The sequence below is a fragment of the Adiantum capillus-veneris genome, chromosome 26 (genome assembly GCF_014529385.1).
Source record: "Adiantum capillus-veneris isolate H3 chromosome 26, ASM1452938v2, whole genome shotgun sequence".
In the NCBI taxonomy this organism is placed as follows: domain Eukaryota; kingdom Viridiplantae; phylum Streptophyta; class Polypodiopsida; order Polypodiales; family Pteridaceae; genus Adiantum; species Adiantum capillus-veneris.
In genome coordinates, this window is record NC_140956.1 from 93714789 (window position 1) to 93733398 (window position 18610).

The following is an 18610-nucleotide window of genomic DNA, read 5'->3' on the forward strand; positions in this document are numbered from 1 at the left end:
GGACTTGGGTTACGTGCGACCGCAATAAGCAAAAAAAAATCTTGTGGTTCTTTCCTTGAGTGATACAGAACACTGTCAAAGCTTTGATACCAATGTAAGGTGCAGCGGAAGTGAATGTTGAACTTAGCTCAAGATGAGTGCTACGAACTGTGCTCAAGGCTCCTTTTAACTACGGAAGGGAGAGCCTTCCGTTCCTTTAGTGAGAGAGTGCAAATGATCACAAACAAGTGGTAAACACTGTGAATGAAGGTGTTGAGACTGAGAGAGAGAGAGAGAGAGAGAGAGAGAGAGAGAGAGAGAGAGAGAGAGAGAGAGAGAGAGAGAGAGAGAGAGAGAGAGAGAGAGAGAGAGAGAAGAATACGACACCAGACGGTCGTCAAATCCTCCTCCAAGGGCCCCCCTCTCTATGGCGAGAGAGGTCTATGCTATTGATTGCACGAATCTGGTACAATGGTCTAGATGCAATGGACTTGCCAGCGATGTCGACGACGATGACGAACGGGCTGAAATCTGAATATGCTAGCGGCTGAAATTTGCAAATCTGCTAACTGTTGAATTCTAACACTGTGTTGGCAAAGACAGCGATGGCGACGAAGCACTGAAAACTCAGATGCTGAAATCTGCGGACATCGGGCTGAAACTGAAAACGCTGGCTGATCTGACCGTGCGGTGAGGAACTGCTGCGGGTAGGTGAGATCTGCGAGGCTAGGGGCGGGATTTGCTGTGTCTAAGTGCTAAAAACTGAAAACGCTGATGCTAGGGGCCAATCTGTCGCGGGGAATTTGCAAAACGCTGATGCAAGATGCAAAAACGCCAGGCCTGATCTGGGATTTACAAAACGCCAGGGCTGATCTGGTATTGCTGAAAATGCTAGGTTGAAACTGAAGCCAAACGCTAGTCTTGATCTGTTGTTGGCTGGAAACGCTAGGTCATGTAACAGATTTGGACACCCCAAGTCAAGATTCTACTGCGACACAACAGAGAGTCACTTAAAAATAGTTCACAATTCACACTTGATTTGACTCGGCCCGGCGGAGTTCTGTGCCTAGAGATATTGGCCCCAAACACTGGCGCCCCTTTTGGTATTTCTTTTTGTATTAATCTGTGTTCAAAGTACAAGAGAGTGGGAGGGTTCTCACTCTCAGACTCTACGTCCAGATGCTATGAGAAGTGAGGCCCTACCCACTAATTTATAGGTTACAAGGGATGCCCAAAAGCAGAGTTCCAAAAGTAGTAATCAAAAGCTTCTCTAAAATAAAGCAACTGAGCCCCAAAAGCAGCCAATTCAGCCCACGCAATTTCTAGCCAACGCAAAAGCAAAATTTTCGTACAGTTGGCCGCTTTTTGCGCCGCAAATCACGTTGCTGCCGTACGGTACTGCCACGTTAGCCTGCCGTCGCGTTTGCCAATGACAGGTGTAATGGCCACATCGCTAGAACTACCTTTGCTTCTGGTCCCATCCGATCGTGTGTAATCTCCGCCGTGCCGCCAATTCAGGTGAAATGAAGTTGGCCTAGGCTCCTCCATCAAAGAAAATCAGGCTTCTTGATCTTTTACTTTGCCCCAAGCTCGACAAAGTTCTGTACTTTCATCAATCGTGCTCGGGTCAGCACCCATGCAGTTTGGAACGAGTCTTGCTTTCATCTTGCCTTTTCGTCCACGTTCCTCAGCTGCTTTCAAACTCTCTAGCCTTTCTTCTCTTCTGTTCTTGTTGTGCCTTTTTAGGGCACTTCGCGGAGATGTGCCCATGTTCCCCGCATCCAAAACACTACCCCTCTTTGATGTAGTTGGCCCTCTCCCGAGGAGTGAGCCGGGGTCACGAATCCTTATCTTTCTTTTCTTGGGGGCTCTTCTTCCTTCTACTTTCATTATTAGAAGTCTGTTCGGTTGTCTGAGTCATGATCTCATATGTGGGGTATGTCAGATTGCCTGAATGTATGGAAAAACCCCGTTTTGCATGACCCAGCAATTCTTGAATAGGATCTGACTTTGTTCTAAGCAATGATCTCGGATCTCTGTAGGAAGTCCGCAACAAAATTGCTCAATCTGTTCTTTAAACAAGATCTTCTTAAATGAAGAGGGTGGTAGAAAAGAGCTCCAAAATCTCTTGCAATATGCGTCCAGAGAATCTCTCTTGGTCATTTGAAGATGATTCCAAGTAGTTCGTATATCTCGTTAGTACTCCCAAGTCAGCCAAGAAGAAATAAAAAGCCTTTTGAGTTTCAGCCATTTAACTGGCGCTTCCTTGTTCAATAGAAGGGTGGATCACCATGTTCGAGCATTTCCCTTGAAGAAAGAGGTAGCCCTCCGAATCTTGGAATGTTCTGAGCATAGTTTTTTTCTCACACGCCCGATTGGCCAACCATGCTTCCGGACGCGTACGAGCATGATTGATGTATGATTGCCTTTTCCATACATGGGCAACGAATTGAATAATCCGGTAAAATTTAATTGTTTATGATGTTTATACTTTAAACTTTAAAGTTTTCATGTATTCTGTGGTTTTGTGTTACTCCAGTGCTCTCTAGTGTTTTAAAGTTTAAACTTGCATTCTATGGTTTTTGTGCTACTCTCTAGTGTTTTTTACGGTGCCATATGGTATCCCACATATTGAATCTTCAGGGGGGTCTGAACCTGGCTTGTGGTGGGCTTCCATATCCGCTCGTGTATGCCGCATGGTTGACGTTATAAAAAACTATGGCTCTGAGTAATGCCCTCCAAAGAAAGCTATATCAAACTGTTGTATGAAGGCCAAAGCCCTCGAAGCATCTCGAAATCCAGAAAAAGTGTCAAACTTAATTGACTGTCCACCTTGTTTAAATTCTCGAACTTGCTTGCTTTTATCCTTGAGGAAGTCATACTGGTTGGCTTTATAGAAACGCTTCTTCTTTGCGTAAAATTTGTGATCGTCGGAGTCCGAACTATCTGAGGATGAGTCCTCTATAGAACTGTCAGAAACTTGGCGAAACTTAGGCTTCTTTGCCTTTTTCTTGCCCTTTCCGAAGGTTTGCTTTTTGCTTCGCTTTTTCCCTTTCTTGTCTTCTTCGCTCGAGTCAGAAGAGCTAGAAGAACTGCTAGAAGAAGAAGAACTAGATACTCCTTCAAATCGCACACGCTTCTTCTGCTTTCTTGCCGATGCAAAGGTAGACTGACTACCCAAATATCCTGGGAAGTCGGTTCCTTTCTTCTGCTTTTCGTCGTGCTTGTTGGCTTTGTTGTTCGCGTCAAAAAGCTGTCTAATCCATGTATCAACCACCTCTTCCAATTCTTGCCCTGTAAACATCCTCGGAGTTGGAGGTTTTTTGAGTGCCCGTTTGATGAGTGGCTCTGTGGATTTTTGCCGTTGGGCGTGCACTTCTTCGAAGGATGTTTGAGTTCAAAAGTTTTGCAAATTTCGGATCCTTCGCAATGTTGATCATCATCTTTGTCGCGTCGTCAACCAATTGGCGACGTTCCATCTCTTCAATCTCTGCTTGAGTAGGCCGAGGTGGGCTGTACTCTTCGTGAGAATCTTCTTCGTGATCTCTTCCCGCATCCCGAGACACAAAGGAAGTCGACTGCTCTTTGTTGGAATCCGTAAGTGTCGCGAGAAAAGGATCGGATTTCCCGGTAGAAGATAAATTGGCCGCGCTTTGATACAAGTGTAACAAACTTGGACACCCCAAGTCAAGATTCTACCGTGACACAGCAGAGATTCACTTCAAAACAGTTCACAATTCACACTTGATTTGACTCGGCCCGGTGGAGTTCCGTGCCTAGAGATATTGGCCCCAAAGACTGGCGCCTCTTTCGGTATTTCTTTTTGTATTAATTGTGCTCAAAGTACAAGAGAGTGGGAGGGTTCTCACTCTCAGACTCTGCGTCCAGATGCACTGAGAAGTGAGGCGCTGTCCACTAATTTGTAGGTTACAAGGGATGCTCAAAAGCAGAGCCCCAAAAACAATAATCAAAAGCTTCTCTAAAATAAAGCAACTGAGCCCAAAAGCAGCCAATTCAGCCTACGCAATTTGCAGCCAGCGCAAAAGCAAAATTTTCGTACAGCTGGCCGCTTTTTGCACCGCAAATCACGGAGCTTCCATACGGTACTGCCACGTCACCCTGTCGCCGCATTTTCTGGGCCTGTACCTTGTTGTGATTGTGTCCGAGCATGCCATGTTACCAGTTTGTGACAGGTCACCTACCGGTCTTGCTGACTGTAAGTTGGTGGTCGTCTGTTGCCTCTTCTGCCAGAAAGTGCTAGTGCTAGGTTTTTATTTATACTTGTTTAGCAAAGTTGCCCTACCCCTTATTAATAATAAGTGAAAAATGGAAAATGTGTTCTGTGCATTGTAAAATGCTCATGATGGGTACTGACTGTAATGTTGATGATCATGCTGTGTGCAACAAGAGGATATGCAACTACGTGCCAGGACATGCACAGCCTGCGCACAAGCTCACAAAGGTGCCAGAACACTTCCTAAGCTAACCTGAACCCTAGACCTGAAGAAACTTGTCCACATGCACATAGGGTTAGATGTGCATGTGACATCTGTATTAAGCAATAATCTCGTATCTCTTTGGGAATTCCACAGCAAAATCATTCGATTTGCGAGTTCAAAGGTGATTTAAAAAAAAAAAGAGGCAGGTAGAAAAGCATCCCAAAATCTCTCGCAATAAATATCCAAAGTATCTCCCTTGGTCATCCAAAGATGATTCTAAGCGGTAATCACATCACGTTCGTACTTTTGAGTGAGCCAAGAGGAAATAAAAAGTCGCTTGAATTGTAACCACTTTGTCGGTTCTTCTTTTCGTAACTAAAGAGTGGACCACCATGTTTGTGCATTTCCTTTCAAATAGATTGTTGCCCTCCTAATCTTGGAGTGCTTTGAGTAGCCTCCATAAAAAGCTATGTGAAATTGTTGAAACAAAAAAAAGGGCCTTGTGAGCATCTTGAAAACCTGAAAAGGTATCAAATTTTAGTACTTGTCCTTGAATTCTTTGGTCTTTTTGCTCTTATCCTTGAGAAAGTTGTATTAATTGGCTCGATAGAAGTGCTTCCTCTTAGAATAAAACATTTGGTCGTCAGAGTCCAAACTCTCAGAAGAGGATGAATCATTCTCAAAACTGTTAGAAAATTTCTGACATCTTACGCGGGATTTGCTCTTTGTGGCCTTCTTCTTGTTCTTACCATGTCTCTGAAGCTTTCTTCGTTTCCTGCTCTTTCGATCCTCGTCACTAGAGTCTGAGGAGGTATCTGAACTGTTAGAAGCAGATGAGGATGAACTGGAAACACCCTCAAAATGTACGCGCTTCTTTGGCTTTCGTGCATTTGCAAAAGAAGACTGACCACCCAAGTAATGCGGGTAGTCTGCTCCTTGGTTGCGCTCCTTGAATACTTTGTGGTCCTCAATATTTGGTTGACTTGTCGTTCTATCACATCATCAAGTTCATCTTTAGCGTACACCTGTTGGTGTAGCACCACTTTTTAGGAGTGTAGCAGCAGTTTTAAGTTGTGTACAACAATTCACATCGGTGTAGCACAACTGAACAATGGTTCAGCCCACTTTTATGTGCTGGAGTACCACTTTAAAGTGGTGAAGAAACACCAAAAGGTGATGTATCACCAACAAATAGTGGTGTAGCAGGACTTTTTAGTGTTACCTAACCAGTTTTAAGTGGTTGAGAACCATTTAGTGGTACACCACCACTTAAAAATTTTGCAGTACCACCGAGAATGGTGCAAAAATCATTTCAACCACTTCTTATTGTTGATAAAACAAGTTTAATTATGGCTCATTACATACTAACATGCATTCATATATGTTTTTACAGGGAGGTGGACAGTACCACAAGTGGCCTTACCCACTCAAACAAAATTTTGCTTCACCAAGGAAGATTTTCATACTGAATATGGGCTTTGCTTGGTTGGCCAGGATCGGAAGCTCCTATGTGATGATGATTTCTCAGATGAGGAGTGGCTTAGGGTATGTCTTTACAAGCGCCACCAAAAGGAGAAGATGCGTTTAAAGGGGCTGAGGCCTGAAATGTATGAAGAATGTCTCCTGCTATACCACAAAGTATATCAGGGAGCTTCCCCAAACAACGAGGTAGGCGTGCATTTTGCACATGGATTTACGTGGCAGAAGTGCAAGGGCACTGAAGATTCTGAAGGTTTAGTTGCATGGGTTGTGTATGCTGAAGGTGTTATCAAAATGTTACGCCAACAGAAAACTTTAAATAGGAAATTGGAGAAATGGAGGTCCACAAACGGTCCATGTCTTGCAAGCGAGTGGAAATTTAATGCAGAAAATATGCCTAATTACAATGACAGTACTGGCATAGGCTTTGACTGGCAGACATGCTCAGGTGGACATCAATTTTCAGGGCAGGCTAAGGAGAAATTTCTAAAGAAGCGGGCCTTTGGCTTGATGGGTTTCTTCAATGCCGACTTTAAAAGTGAGTCGATGGCTGTATGCACCGAGTATGCATTTCGTTGATTAGATGCTTGGTCAAAAATTTTGCATACTGGGCATCCTTCGAATACTGGAGCATTTGCTTAGCACAAGCATCAACTTGCTGTTGATTCTGCATCTTCATTTGTTCATACTCCGAGGGCCGTGGTGGCCTGTACTGGACTGTAGTAGACAGATTTAATAAGTAAGCACATTTCCTTCCAGTTAAGAAGACGATCAAAGCTGATCACATGGCTAGAATATTTCTAGCTCAGATTTTTAAACATCATGGATTGCCAAAAACTATTGTCAGCGATAGAGATCATCGCATGACTAGTTTATTTTGGCAAGCACTATTCGAGAATTTGGAAACGAAGATTGGATTTTCATCAGCTTATCATCCTCAAACAGATGGTCAAAGCGAAATGGCTTACGCCACTGTTTTAGACTTTCTCAAGTGCTATGTTTCAAAAAGACGATCCAAATGGGAACAATACTTACCGTTAGTTGAGTTTGCATATAATAATACCATACATTCCTCAACTGGTAAAGTTCCATTCGAAATCATATATGGAAAGCCACTCTTACTCCCTATTTTGGTTACCAAAGAAAACATCTTTGCCGCCGCAGACCCGAATTTGTGTGTGATATTGATACTGCCTATCAACAAATAAAACAAGCGATTCTTCATACTCAAGAGCAACAAAAGAAAAAAAAGCAGACAAGCACAAAAGAAATCTCAATCTTGAGAAAGGACAATATGTCCTACTTAAGTTTGAGAAAGCTAGATTGAAAAAGCAGTTTGAAAAAGAGAAAGTTGTAAAACTTTTCCATAGATTTCACGGCCCTTTGAAGATTATAGACAAAGTCAATGAAGTGACTTTCAGATTGGATTTGCCTTCTCATTGGCGCATCCGTAATGCTTTTCATGTAAGTCTCCTCTGACCATATGTTGGTCCTCCTCCAACGGCTCTAGTACAAGAAGATCCTCCAGAAGTCAAAAAGATTGAGAAAATCTTTTAACCAGAACAGATAATACACCACAGATAATACACCACTCCGAGAGACAACTAAAGTCCGAAAGACTACATCAAAAGTATTTAGTCAAGTTCAAGAATTACACCCCTTTAGATGCGAAGTGGATTTCACGTGCACATCTAACCCTATGTGTACGTGGACAAGCTACTTTATGACATGGGTTCAGTTCAGTTCAGTCATCCTAGATTAGGAAGTGATCTGGCACTTTTGTGAGTTTGTTCACAGACCGTGCATGTCCAGACACTTAGATTAGATGCATATCCTTTGGTTGCACATAGCATGATCATCAGATTTCCATCGGAACCCATCATGAGCATTCTTACAGTGCATATACCTTTTTTCCCTATTTTAGCCAATTTTCAGTTATTATTTTTAAGTGACTTTTGTTGGGAACTAGGTAGGGCAAATTTAGCAAGCAAGTACATAAGAAAACCCTAGCGCTAGCATTTCTGGCAGAAGAGGTAGCAGGAACCAAGGTTGAACAGGCACCTTCTCAGCAAGATACACCCCCAACAACAACCTAGTGTTTTGCAATTTGCAAGCCTAGCGTTTTCAGCCATCCCAAGCCAGCGTTTTTGCATTGCAGCAACCTGGCGACAGTAGTACCAACAGATCCCGTAGCGTTTTTCCATCAAGACGAAAATCAGCCCTAGCGTTTTTGCATCAGCATGACCCACCAGCGTTTTGCAGATTCATTGCGACAAGACCCCGAATAGCATCAACGTTTTCAGTTTTCAGCAGTCAGACACCGCAGTAAGAGTCCCAAACCTCGCAGATCTCACCTTCCCGCAGCAGATCCTCGCCACACGGTCAGATCCAGCGTAGTTTGCAGTTTCAGCCCGGAAAACACAGATTTCAGCATCTGTGTTTTCAGCGCGTCGTCGTCGCATGGTTGCCATCGACATCGTCACTGGCATAGATCAGAATTCAGCAGATACAAGATTTGCAGATTTCAGCCATTAGCGTTTTTCAGATTTCAGCCCGTCTAGTCGTCGTCCTCATCGTCCTCGACATCGTCGGCAGGTCCAAAGCATTGTAGAGATTAGTGCAATCAATAGTAGACCGCTCATGTCATAGAGAGTGGGGCCTTCGGAGGAGGGTTTGACAACATTCTGGTGTCGTATTCTTCTCTCTATCTCTCTCTCTCAGTACCTTCATTCACAGTGTTCACCACTTTGTTTGTGATCATTTGCACTCTCTCACTAAAGGAACGGAAGGCTCTTCCTTCCGTAAGAAAGAGGAACCTTGAGCACAATTCGGAGCACTCATCTTGAGCATAGTTCAACATTCACTTCCGTTGCACCTTACATGGGTATCAGAGCTTTGGCAGTGTTTTGTATCACTCAAGGAAAGAACCACCAGAATCACTTTTTTTTTTTTTTTGGCTTGTTCAAGAAGAACCTAGAAAGTTCTAACCTCCTCAAGTAACCTCCTCAAGCACTAGTATAAATAGGGGCCTTGGGCTACAAGCCCTTCAGTCTTGTCAGCACTAGTTGTGAGACTCATGCGAGGTAGATCCTTTCCTTGTTCTTTTCTTGTTATCAATTCTTGTTCTTGTAAACAGTCTTCTCAACACAAGTTATGAGGCTCCTGCAAGGTAAGCCCTCTCCTAGCTCTTGTCTTATGTTGAAGGCTTTGTCCTTGCAATCAATCCTTGTCTTGTACCAGTGCCAAGGAACACCATCGCTCCTCTTGGAAATCGTCGCTAAAGGGGGGGGGGGGGGGGGGGGGGGGTTGGATTTCATGCACACAAGAAGCTAGCTTTGGGAAGTTTCTAGAAGCTTGGAGAAGATTTCGAAAGAATCTAGAAGTTTCTCGAAAGTTGTAGAAAGTGGAAGAAGGATCTCGAAGGTTCTATAAGAGCTAGAAGGATCAAGAGGGTTCTAGAAGATTCTAACCTCCTCAAGAAGAATTTAGAAAGTCTAATCTCCTCAAGCACTAGTATAAATAGGGGTCTTGGGCTACAAGCCCTTCAGTCTTGCCAACAGACTCATGCGAGGTACGTCCTCTCCTAGTTCTTGTCTTGTTATTAATTCTTGTTCTTGTAATTAGTCTTCTCAACACAAGTTCTGAGGCTTTTGCGAGGTAAGTCCTCTTCTAGCTCTTGTCTTATGTTCAAGTCTTGTCCTTGCAATCAAGCCTTGTCTTGTACTTGAGTCTTGTAATGCAAGTCTTGTACCAAGTCCTCTTAATCAGGTATCAAGTCTTGTAATCAAGATTAAGTTTATAATCTAGTCCCAAGCTCTTGTACATTGTGAGCGCCTCTTCTCTCGCTTTCTTCTAGCTTGAGACGTGCTCATAACACATATGAGAGAAAAACTCATATGTCATAAAGCTATGTGTCCCTGTCAAGGTTTTCTCTATTTGTGCATCCATGATTGCAAACTCTGTCCAATGCTTGCCATGCATCGTCTGAAATCAGTAAATATCATCGGTGACCCCTTTGGACTAATGAAACAGGGCCCCATTTCTCACAGTATTGCACGAAGAACCCATCAACCATTAGGGGCCCTGTCCTCCAAAGGATTTGTTGGAGATCTTCATGGGCCTATTCAATCAAACGACCAGGAACCACATGGACAACGGAGCATTTGAGGTAGAAGCAAAGCCATTGAGTAATCAAAGCACTTCCTCTGATGTATCGAGGAGTTCGCAATCTCTTGCAGGTACTCAACCATGGCCATCGCTCTGAGTGGAATCCTAACCTGAACCTCCAAAGGCTAAGATAACTGCTGCACTATCTTATTTGTATGTACCTCTTAAGTATGTTGTCATCAACACCTTTTAGACTGCTGGTCGAACTACTCAAGAGGGACCTCTCCCTCCTGCCAAGGCCCACTCCCATGGGGTGGTCCGTCCATGGGGTGGTCCGTCAGTGTATGTTCACTATCCTCTAGCCTAGGTCTTTCAATCCTCGTGTACACCATAATTGGATGGTAAGTGCGGAAAATTTGCGAGGTGGCAAGTGAGGGTTTGCTGCACTTGTTGAGGAGGAGCGGTGACAATACAAGTGGGTGGTAGGTTTGGTTGTAGCTGCTGCAGTGACTACAGCAGCAGAATGCTGTAGTGCGCAAAGGCGGTGATGGCGATGGTGGTTTCCCAAGCTGCTGACAATTCTCGTCCTCTTTAGAAGATGCGTGTGTGCGCGCAGGCCTTGCAAGGTGCTTAAGCCTTGCGGTAGTAGGGGTCCGTATAGGTGGACATATTCTCTGAGTTAAGAGACTTTAGAGAAACTTCCGCACGACAGATTCGCTTTGGGGGGATGTTGAGGGGTTCTGCAGTTGTGCACTGCTAGAGACTAGGGTTAGGGTTTTGATAGATGAAGAAGTGATGTTACCTTGTATACTTAATCCCAAGTCTTAACGTTGTTGCGAATGTTTCACTCTCAAGGGGTTCAGCATAGAGGGCAGGGTAGGAGGCCCTAGAGGGTGGTGGCTAGCAAAGCGGATGGAAAAGAATGACTCTTGAGGGCAAGACAAAAGGGGCTGTTAGGATCCACAATCATGTGCATCATGCATGGCAGGACACTGAGCTGCATGGAGGGTGTTCAGAAGCACAACACTAAGAGAGGAGTGAGAGAAAGGGGGGGGGGGGGGGGGGGGGGCGCTAAGGCACTGAAACCTGAAGGAGGGGTGGAGAATAGCAGCATGTCAGTTTTTTTCACTGTCAAAATGACTTCATCTATTGATGGCACTAAAATTTTTCTCAAATGACAAGAAGCAAATTTTGGCTTTTAAACAAAAGCAGGTTTTTTGTAGACAGTTTTTTATATGTTTGTAAAAGCCTGTACAAATATTTTCTAAACATGCCGATTTTTGTGCATTAAATTTTTTTTTTTGATGGCAGAATTGATATTTAGCACATCAGGAATCAGATTGCATGACGATTCTGCAGCTATAAGAGATTTTAAACGCATAAGAATGGAATATTGGCAAGGAAACAGTACTTACTCAAAATCCTTTGCCTGGTTTTTATTTACAGCTGGAAATGTTTAGTTCTGGGGACTTACAAAGTCTTGACAAATTTCAAGAGACACAGCCAAGCTGGTTTTGGCAGCAAATCGGCAAGAGAGTTTTTTGGGGCAATACCACCATGCAAGTTAAAATTCCAGGACGGCTAGTTGTGACAGCTCTTGTGCATGTAACTTACAGGTTTTTCATCATGTTAAGACTCAATTACACTGCCAAATTTAGTCATCGTTGTTGCTTTCAGTACTGGATGGCTTTGTTTTGTTTTGGTGCTTTTCCTAATACACTCATATACTTCGGCGTAGGAACGTATAGCAGATGTCACAAAGTCCATTTCTGAGAGCTGTTGGACAACATCATGTGTGACCACTGTGGATCATTTGAACAACATTTGTGGTGGAGAGGAAGAAGCAAGCATCATAAAGAGAGAACTTATAAGAATGAAAAGAGGAAAACTGTTGGTCTCTGATGGCAGCATGCCGATTAAGGTTCTCTCTCTCATAGTCTTATTTCTAAATCCACTGACTTTCGCAGCAAGGATCATGTTTGTCGGTATTGTATTTTCATTTGATGTCCATTGATACAAAGATATTCTACGCAATTTGTGTCCTCCCCCAAACCCACATTGTTGTGCCGTGGCACATACATAATGTAAATTGAAAAGTTTTAATTCACTTTCTATTCCTTTTGATGCATGGGAATGGATGCTACAATGTCCATATTGTCACGTGTTTGCCGGTGGTTGCTCTCGCGTTTGTACATACCTTAACCGGGGACTCGGTAGTCGTGATGCACTGCTGCCAGTGTTACATTATTCTAGATAATGCTTTCTATGCCTTTAGAATGTAAGTATATCAAGTGCAACATGGTGGCACACTTGTCTTGCCTAGAAAGTTGATGCGGGCAATTACTTTCCAAAAATAGTAAGTGGAGTGCGTGGCCGTCACCTCTTTGGGTTGGACTATTTGATGCAGAGTGGTTAGGGCGATGGTAGTGCATCCTTTGTTGGAGTGCGCCTTTTAGCCTCAGGTATCCGGAGTATGATACTAGAGATTCTTTGATGGAGTTTTCGGCTTCCTCTTTTGCAAATCCGGGTGGCCTCTTTTTGCTACAACTCTCTTCTAGAGTTGTCCTTCACTCCCATCTCTGGATTTTGATGTATCATCCTTCTTTGTATCTCTGCATCGTTGGTGATTTTCCCCCTATGGTTTGTATTTCATTGTATATCCGAGAAGTTTTCTTTTGTCACCAGTTCTTGGTCATTGTAATGCCTACGGGCTTTTGTAATTTCGCTTATGTAATAGCTAGCTTGTTTTTTGGCTGTATTGTTGTTGCTTTGCACCTGGCTCCTCTTGGCTCCTGTGCTGCTCTAGTTGACATGGCACGTCATCATTTTGTGACATATATGCCCCCCCCCCCCCCCCCCTTTCCCCCCAAACCCAAAAGAAAAAAGAAAGAGTAATCACCCTTGATTACACATGCAAAACAGACATAGCACTAATATTTAGTGGACATTGCTTCCAAGCAAACATGCAAATGACCATTGCCACAAGATAGTACCCTCACAAAGCATGTGCTAGCACATTACGTAATCCACGCTCGATTGTGAATAACAATCATCAATCACATAGTTCAGATTAAACGTCCACATCTTAATCCACACTGTTTTTCTTATGGCATGCCACATTCACATTCTCATCTTGGTCCATACTCGACTTGAGATGTCAAATTAGACCCGCACTAGATCTATTTGGGCCATCTTGAGAGGGTTGAGGGCCCTCGTACCTACCTTGACGACAAGTTAGCATATCTGGGCCACGCTAACCTATTTATGAAGAAACCTATGCTTTGGCGAAGGCATCCCAAACCCAAGTTAGTTCTTTCTTCAAGTCAGTTTAGAATAGTTTGGATTCCTAAAGGTTATTGTTCAAGTCCACCTTCTATCCCTCAAATCAATCCAATTGTCTTTCACAACACGATTTCTTATGGAGTGCAAGTGTAACAGACTTGGACACCCCAAGTCGAGAATCTGGCACGACACACGAGAGAATCACTTAAAAACACTTCACAACTTTAATCACAGTTCAATTGAGTCGACATGGCCGGGGGTAGTTCCATGCCCAGAGAGATTGGCCCCAAAGACTGGTGCCGCTTTCGGTATTTATTTTTGTATTAATGCTTGAGCAAAGTTACAAGGCTTGGGGGTCCTCTCTGCTTTGTAGCTCGTCAGCCAAAACTGAGCCAGAGAGTGGCCCTGGGTTTCAATTTAAAGGCCCTTTAGGGCTTCTCACAAAACAATACATGAAAAGCTTCAAACATCAAAAGCTCCAAGGTCCAAAAGCTAACGGAATTCCGTACGGCTGCCATGTCATTACCAAGCGCAAAACGCGGAGCGTCCGTACAGCTGCCACGACGTCGTATTTTCCACGATTTTCTCTCTTTAATTGTCTAGTTGTCCCTAGGGCCCCATTGGATGGGACCCTATAAGTTGTAACTTTAGGTGTTGTCAATTGGTCATGCCACGTCCTAATTTTGTGACATACCCCCTTCTTGAAAGAACTGTAATTGCCCTCGATTACACCTGCGAAAATAGACAGAAGACATAAACCAGTCTAGTAGACATTGACTCTCTAAATACCGACACAATAGATGACACAAATCTAGCATCTGCACGAAGACGGTAGTCAGTGCACATTCATATCATATTCAAATCAAATCTCATAAAATCTGTCCAGTTCTAAGGCCATGATTCCTGGCAACGTATTTAGCAATCCCATCATATCCACACCAGACCTCTTTGATGTCATATTAACTAATTCTTATTGCGATCATGTCTTATAGAATCTGAAGACCGAAATGTTGCAGTCATTTTGTCTTTCAATCTTGCACTCAAACAAAATCACAAGAGAGAGTACACACAAATCAAATTTGTTTTCGGGAATTCCCATTTCCAACGTCTTTATTCATAAAGTCATATGGCAGAATATTGTGAGCACATTAGTATCCCTGAAATCCAAAGGAAAATGAGTGACTTTTTTCCATCTAGGTGATCTGTGACAAAAGAGTAGAGTAACTCCTCTGTCGTGCAGTCACGTCTCCACCAGATTCAACCCTGCTGATCTGCGGGATCTCTCGGAATAGATGTAGCTCGACCGAAGGCCTCAAGGTAAAGCTCCAATATTTGAGGAGTATCTGCTAGGTTCTCCTCCTCCATCCACTTCGCATCCAATGGCGGATAGTTCTTGAATTTCACCAAGAACCGCCGTATCACTTTACCTTTCACTTTGCTTTCTTTGTGAGCGAGTATTTGTTTTGGAACAAGTATCTCTTCGCTCTCTTCCACTTCAGGTTGCTCATCAGGCTCCTTGTCAACTGGCACCTCACCCTTTAAAGGTTTCAAGAGACTCACATGAAAAGCATTGTGAATCTTCCAAGTATCTGAAGGATACATCATTTATCTTCTCTTGAATCTAGAAAGGCCATAATACCTCATGTTGAGCTTTGGAAAAAGCCGCTCCTTTCCCTTTCGTTTCCTTAGGCGTGCCTTCTCAAAGCGTAAGAGCACCCAATAATTTTCCTTCAATTGCAAGGCGTGTCTGTGTTTATCTGGCCTTCTTATGCTGTGCTTGAGACTTCTCTAGAGCCTCGTGAACCTTGACAAAAGGAGTGTCCAAATCCCTCGTGTACTGATTTGCTTCAAAAATCTTATTTTTGGTGCTTAGAAAAGGAGGAACCTTTTTAGGACCTTCGATTACTTCAAATGGTGCCTTCCCTGTCGAAAAGTGAACCGTGTTGTAGGCAAACTCCACCAAGGGCAAGTACTTTTCCCATAGAGTCTTTTGATCCGAAATGTAAGTCTTCAATAAATCCAAAACCACTGAATTGGCTATTTAAGATTGTCCATCTGTCTGTGGGTGGAATGAGGATGAGAACTGCAACATTGTGCCAATGTTCTCCCGAATTGCCCTCCAAACAAACTTGTGAATCGGGGATCTCTATACGAGACTATCGACTCAGGCATGCCATGTAATCGAAAAATCTGTGAGATGAATAGTCTCGCCAAATGATGAGGCTTAACTGTCTTCTTTACTGGAATAAAGTGAGCTTGCTTGCTAAATCTATCAATGACCGTCCAAATTTCATCATGTCCACTTTGGGTCTTGGGAAGATAAAAAATGAAATCCATAGCAATGCTTTCCCAGGGGCGGGAGGGTATGGGTAAAGGCTGTAGAAGTCCCGGTGCCTTATGCCTATCAAACTTGACCTTTTGGCATACTAAACAATTGGGAACAAACTCGTCCACATCCTTTGTGAGCCTTGGCCAGTAAAAGTAACGCTCTAACACTTTTCAAGGTGTGGCCTATGCCGCGGTGAGTCGAAAAAGGTGGGCAATGACACTCGGTCAGAACTTTTTCCCTTGAAGGCTGTGTAACACACCACATGGTTTTCCGCATCCAATATCTGTCCCGTATGGAGTAGCCTTCAACTGTCTCTCCACTTTGAATCCGATGAAAGATGTCCGCAAAATCAGGATCTGTGGCATACTGATCTACCATATCCTCGAAGATTCGATGGTGTATCGTGGAAATAGCTAGAATCAAGGGCTTCCGTGGCAATGCATCTGCCACTAAGTTCTTCTGTCCTTGAACATGGACTATCTTGAAGTGAAACAATGACAGTATGTTAGCCCATGTCATCTGCTTTTTTGAAAGCTGATTCTACGACAAGTAGCGTAAGCTCTGATGATCTGTGAATACTATGAAATCAGCTCCGAGTAGATAATGCCGTCACTATGTAAGAGCATGGATAACTGCCAATAGGTCTTTCTCATAAATCTGTGCCATCAACTGAGGACGTGAAAACATCCCGCTCTCATAAAGCAATGACATGGCCTTCTTGCATCAAAACTGCTCCTAGACTATGACCACAAGCATCACAATAAACTTCGAATGGGTTTTGCAAGTCTGGCAAGGCCAACACTAGTCTCCTAGTCAACTTTTCTTTGAGAGTCTGAAAAGTGGTTATCTTTGTCAGTCCCCAAGTGAAAGGAACCCCTATCTGAGTGAGTAGATGCAAAGGAGTAGATGCAAAGGAGAAGCTATTCCTGTAAATTTTTGAATGAACCGCAGGTAATAAGAGCACAAGCCCAGAAAGCTTCGAACTTGACGAACATTTTTTAAGTCAGGCCAATCACGAATAGTCTCAATTTTGGCCGGGTCCATCATTACTTCTGTTTTTTAAACGATGCGCCCCAAAAAATGTATCTTAGGTAAGAAAAATTTGCTCTTTTTTGTGTTAATAATCAATTTGTGCTTCCACAATGCCTGAAAGACTTGTAGCAGATGATGTCTGTGTTCTGCTTCATTCTTGGAGAAAACAATTATGTCGTCAAAGAAAGTCCCACAAATGATTGATACTATATGGAAATCCTATCCATGATTTGGTTGAATGTTGCTAGAGCATTTGTAAAACCAAAAGGCATAACCAAGTATTCTTACACACCGACGTTGTCCGGAGAGCTGTCTTGTAGACGTCCCTCAGAGCAATTCGGATCCGATGATATCCACTCTTCAGATCAATTTTACTAAAGCAAGAGGATCCCTGAAGTCTTTTGAGTATATCATTGATCCTTGGGAATAGGAAATCTGTTCTTGATGGTGATTTTGTTGAGAGCTTTATAGTCAATGCACATCCTCCAGGCTTCATCTTTCTTTAGTACTAGCACTGCCAGAGAACAGAAAGGTGAAGTGCTAGGCTGGATGAGACCTTTCATTTACTTGGTTCATTATTTCTTCATCTTGGGCTTGGCTAACTCGATAAGGTGGCCGATTTGGTGGTGTACCGGGAATTAAATCAATCACGTGATCCTCAGGACGAGAAGGTGGTAACTCACCTGATAGGCCTTCAGAGAAACAATCAGCCTGTGCGTGTAGAAATTCTTGTCGTTCCTTTTCCAATTCAGACATATTTGATCATTGTTCATCATTCAGTTCTTTCAAGAAGATCGAGTAAACAAAAAGACTCGATTTTATTAATTCAGAAATGGCTGAAGCCGATATAAGTGGGAGAGACTTGCGTTGCAGCTTTACATCAAGTACAATTTCTTTGCCCTTCTCATTCTTCAAAGGCGCTTTCTTGGCCCTATAATTGACCAGTGTACTGTTCTTGTGGAACCAAGGGTTTCCTAGGAGGACGTCACATCCTTTCAAAGGCATGATGTAGAAGTCCTCGTGCCCTAAATACCCCTGACAATGCAAACAAAGTTTGTTAATGACAGGTGTAATGGCAACATCTTGTCTGGGTGCCGCTAGAACAACCTCTATGTGTGGCCCCATTCTGTGGGGCGTAATTCGAAGTCGAGTCGCGAATTCGGGTGAAATGAAGTTGGCCTTGGCTCCTCCATCAAAGAAGATGAGGGCTTCTTGATCTTGTACTTTGCCCCATGCTCGACAAAGTTCTATGCTTTCATCCATCTGATGTGGGTCGGTCCCCACACAATTTGGTACCAATCCTGCTTTCATCTTTCCTTTTCTTCCGCGTTCTTCGACTGCTCTCGAACTCTCTGGCCTATCTTCTGAAGGTCCTTTGTGTGCTTTTTTGGGCGCCGTGTTGCGATATGCCCTTGTTCTCCGTAGTCAAAACACTTATCTTCTTTGAGATACTCGGATTTTTGTTTCTCCGTCAATCGAGAATGAGTATCTTTTTTTGAAATTTCCTTTTTCTTCTATTGTGGTTGGTCGAAATTTGTCCGGTCCTTTGTGTCAATTGTTGATTTGTTGGATAAGTCAGGTTACTCGAATGCATAGCAAACCCTTGCTTAACATGTCCCATCAATTGTTGGATGGACTCAAACTTCTGTAGTAAACAATAATCTCGAATATCTTTGGGAAGTCCACAACAAATCGCTTGATTTGCTGCGTAACACTGATCTTTTTTAAAGAAGAGGTAGGTAGAAAGGCATTGCAAAACCTCACACAATATGAATCCAAAGTGTCTCCCTTGGTCATTTGTAGATGATTCTAAGCTGTAATCACAAGACGTTCGTACTCCCGAGTGAGCCAAGAAGAGATAAAAAGTCGTTCGAATTTTAGCCACTTTGTCGGTGCTTCTTTTCGTAAGAGAAGAGTGGACCACCATATCCGTGCATTTTCCTACAAATAAGATGCCACCCTT

At 43.2% G+C, this 18610-nt stretch overlaps 1 protein-coding gene across 2 annotated transcripts in view; it reads left to right on the plus strand.

Annotated features, from left to right (window-relative positions):
- The window catches only part of LOC147423829 (SNF7 family protein), a 137528-nt gene that overhangs the window by 81958 nt on the left and 36960 nt on the right, over positions 1–18610 (plus strand). For both annotated transcript variants that reach the window (XM_086502043.1, XM_086502044.1), the window contains exons 3-4: positions 11451–11609; positions 11743–11925. In XM_086502043.1, coding sequence (XP_086358169.1) covers positions 11451–11609; positions 11743–11925 — 342 coding nt within the window. The remainder of the gene's footprint in view (positions 1–11450; positions 11610–11742; positions 11926–18610) is intronic.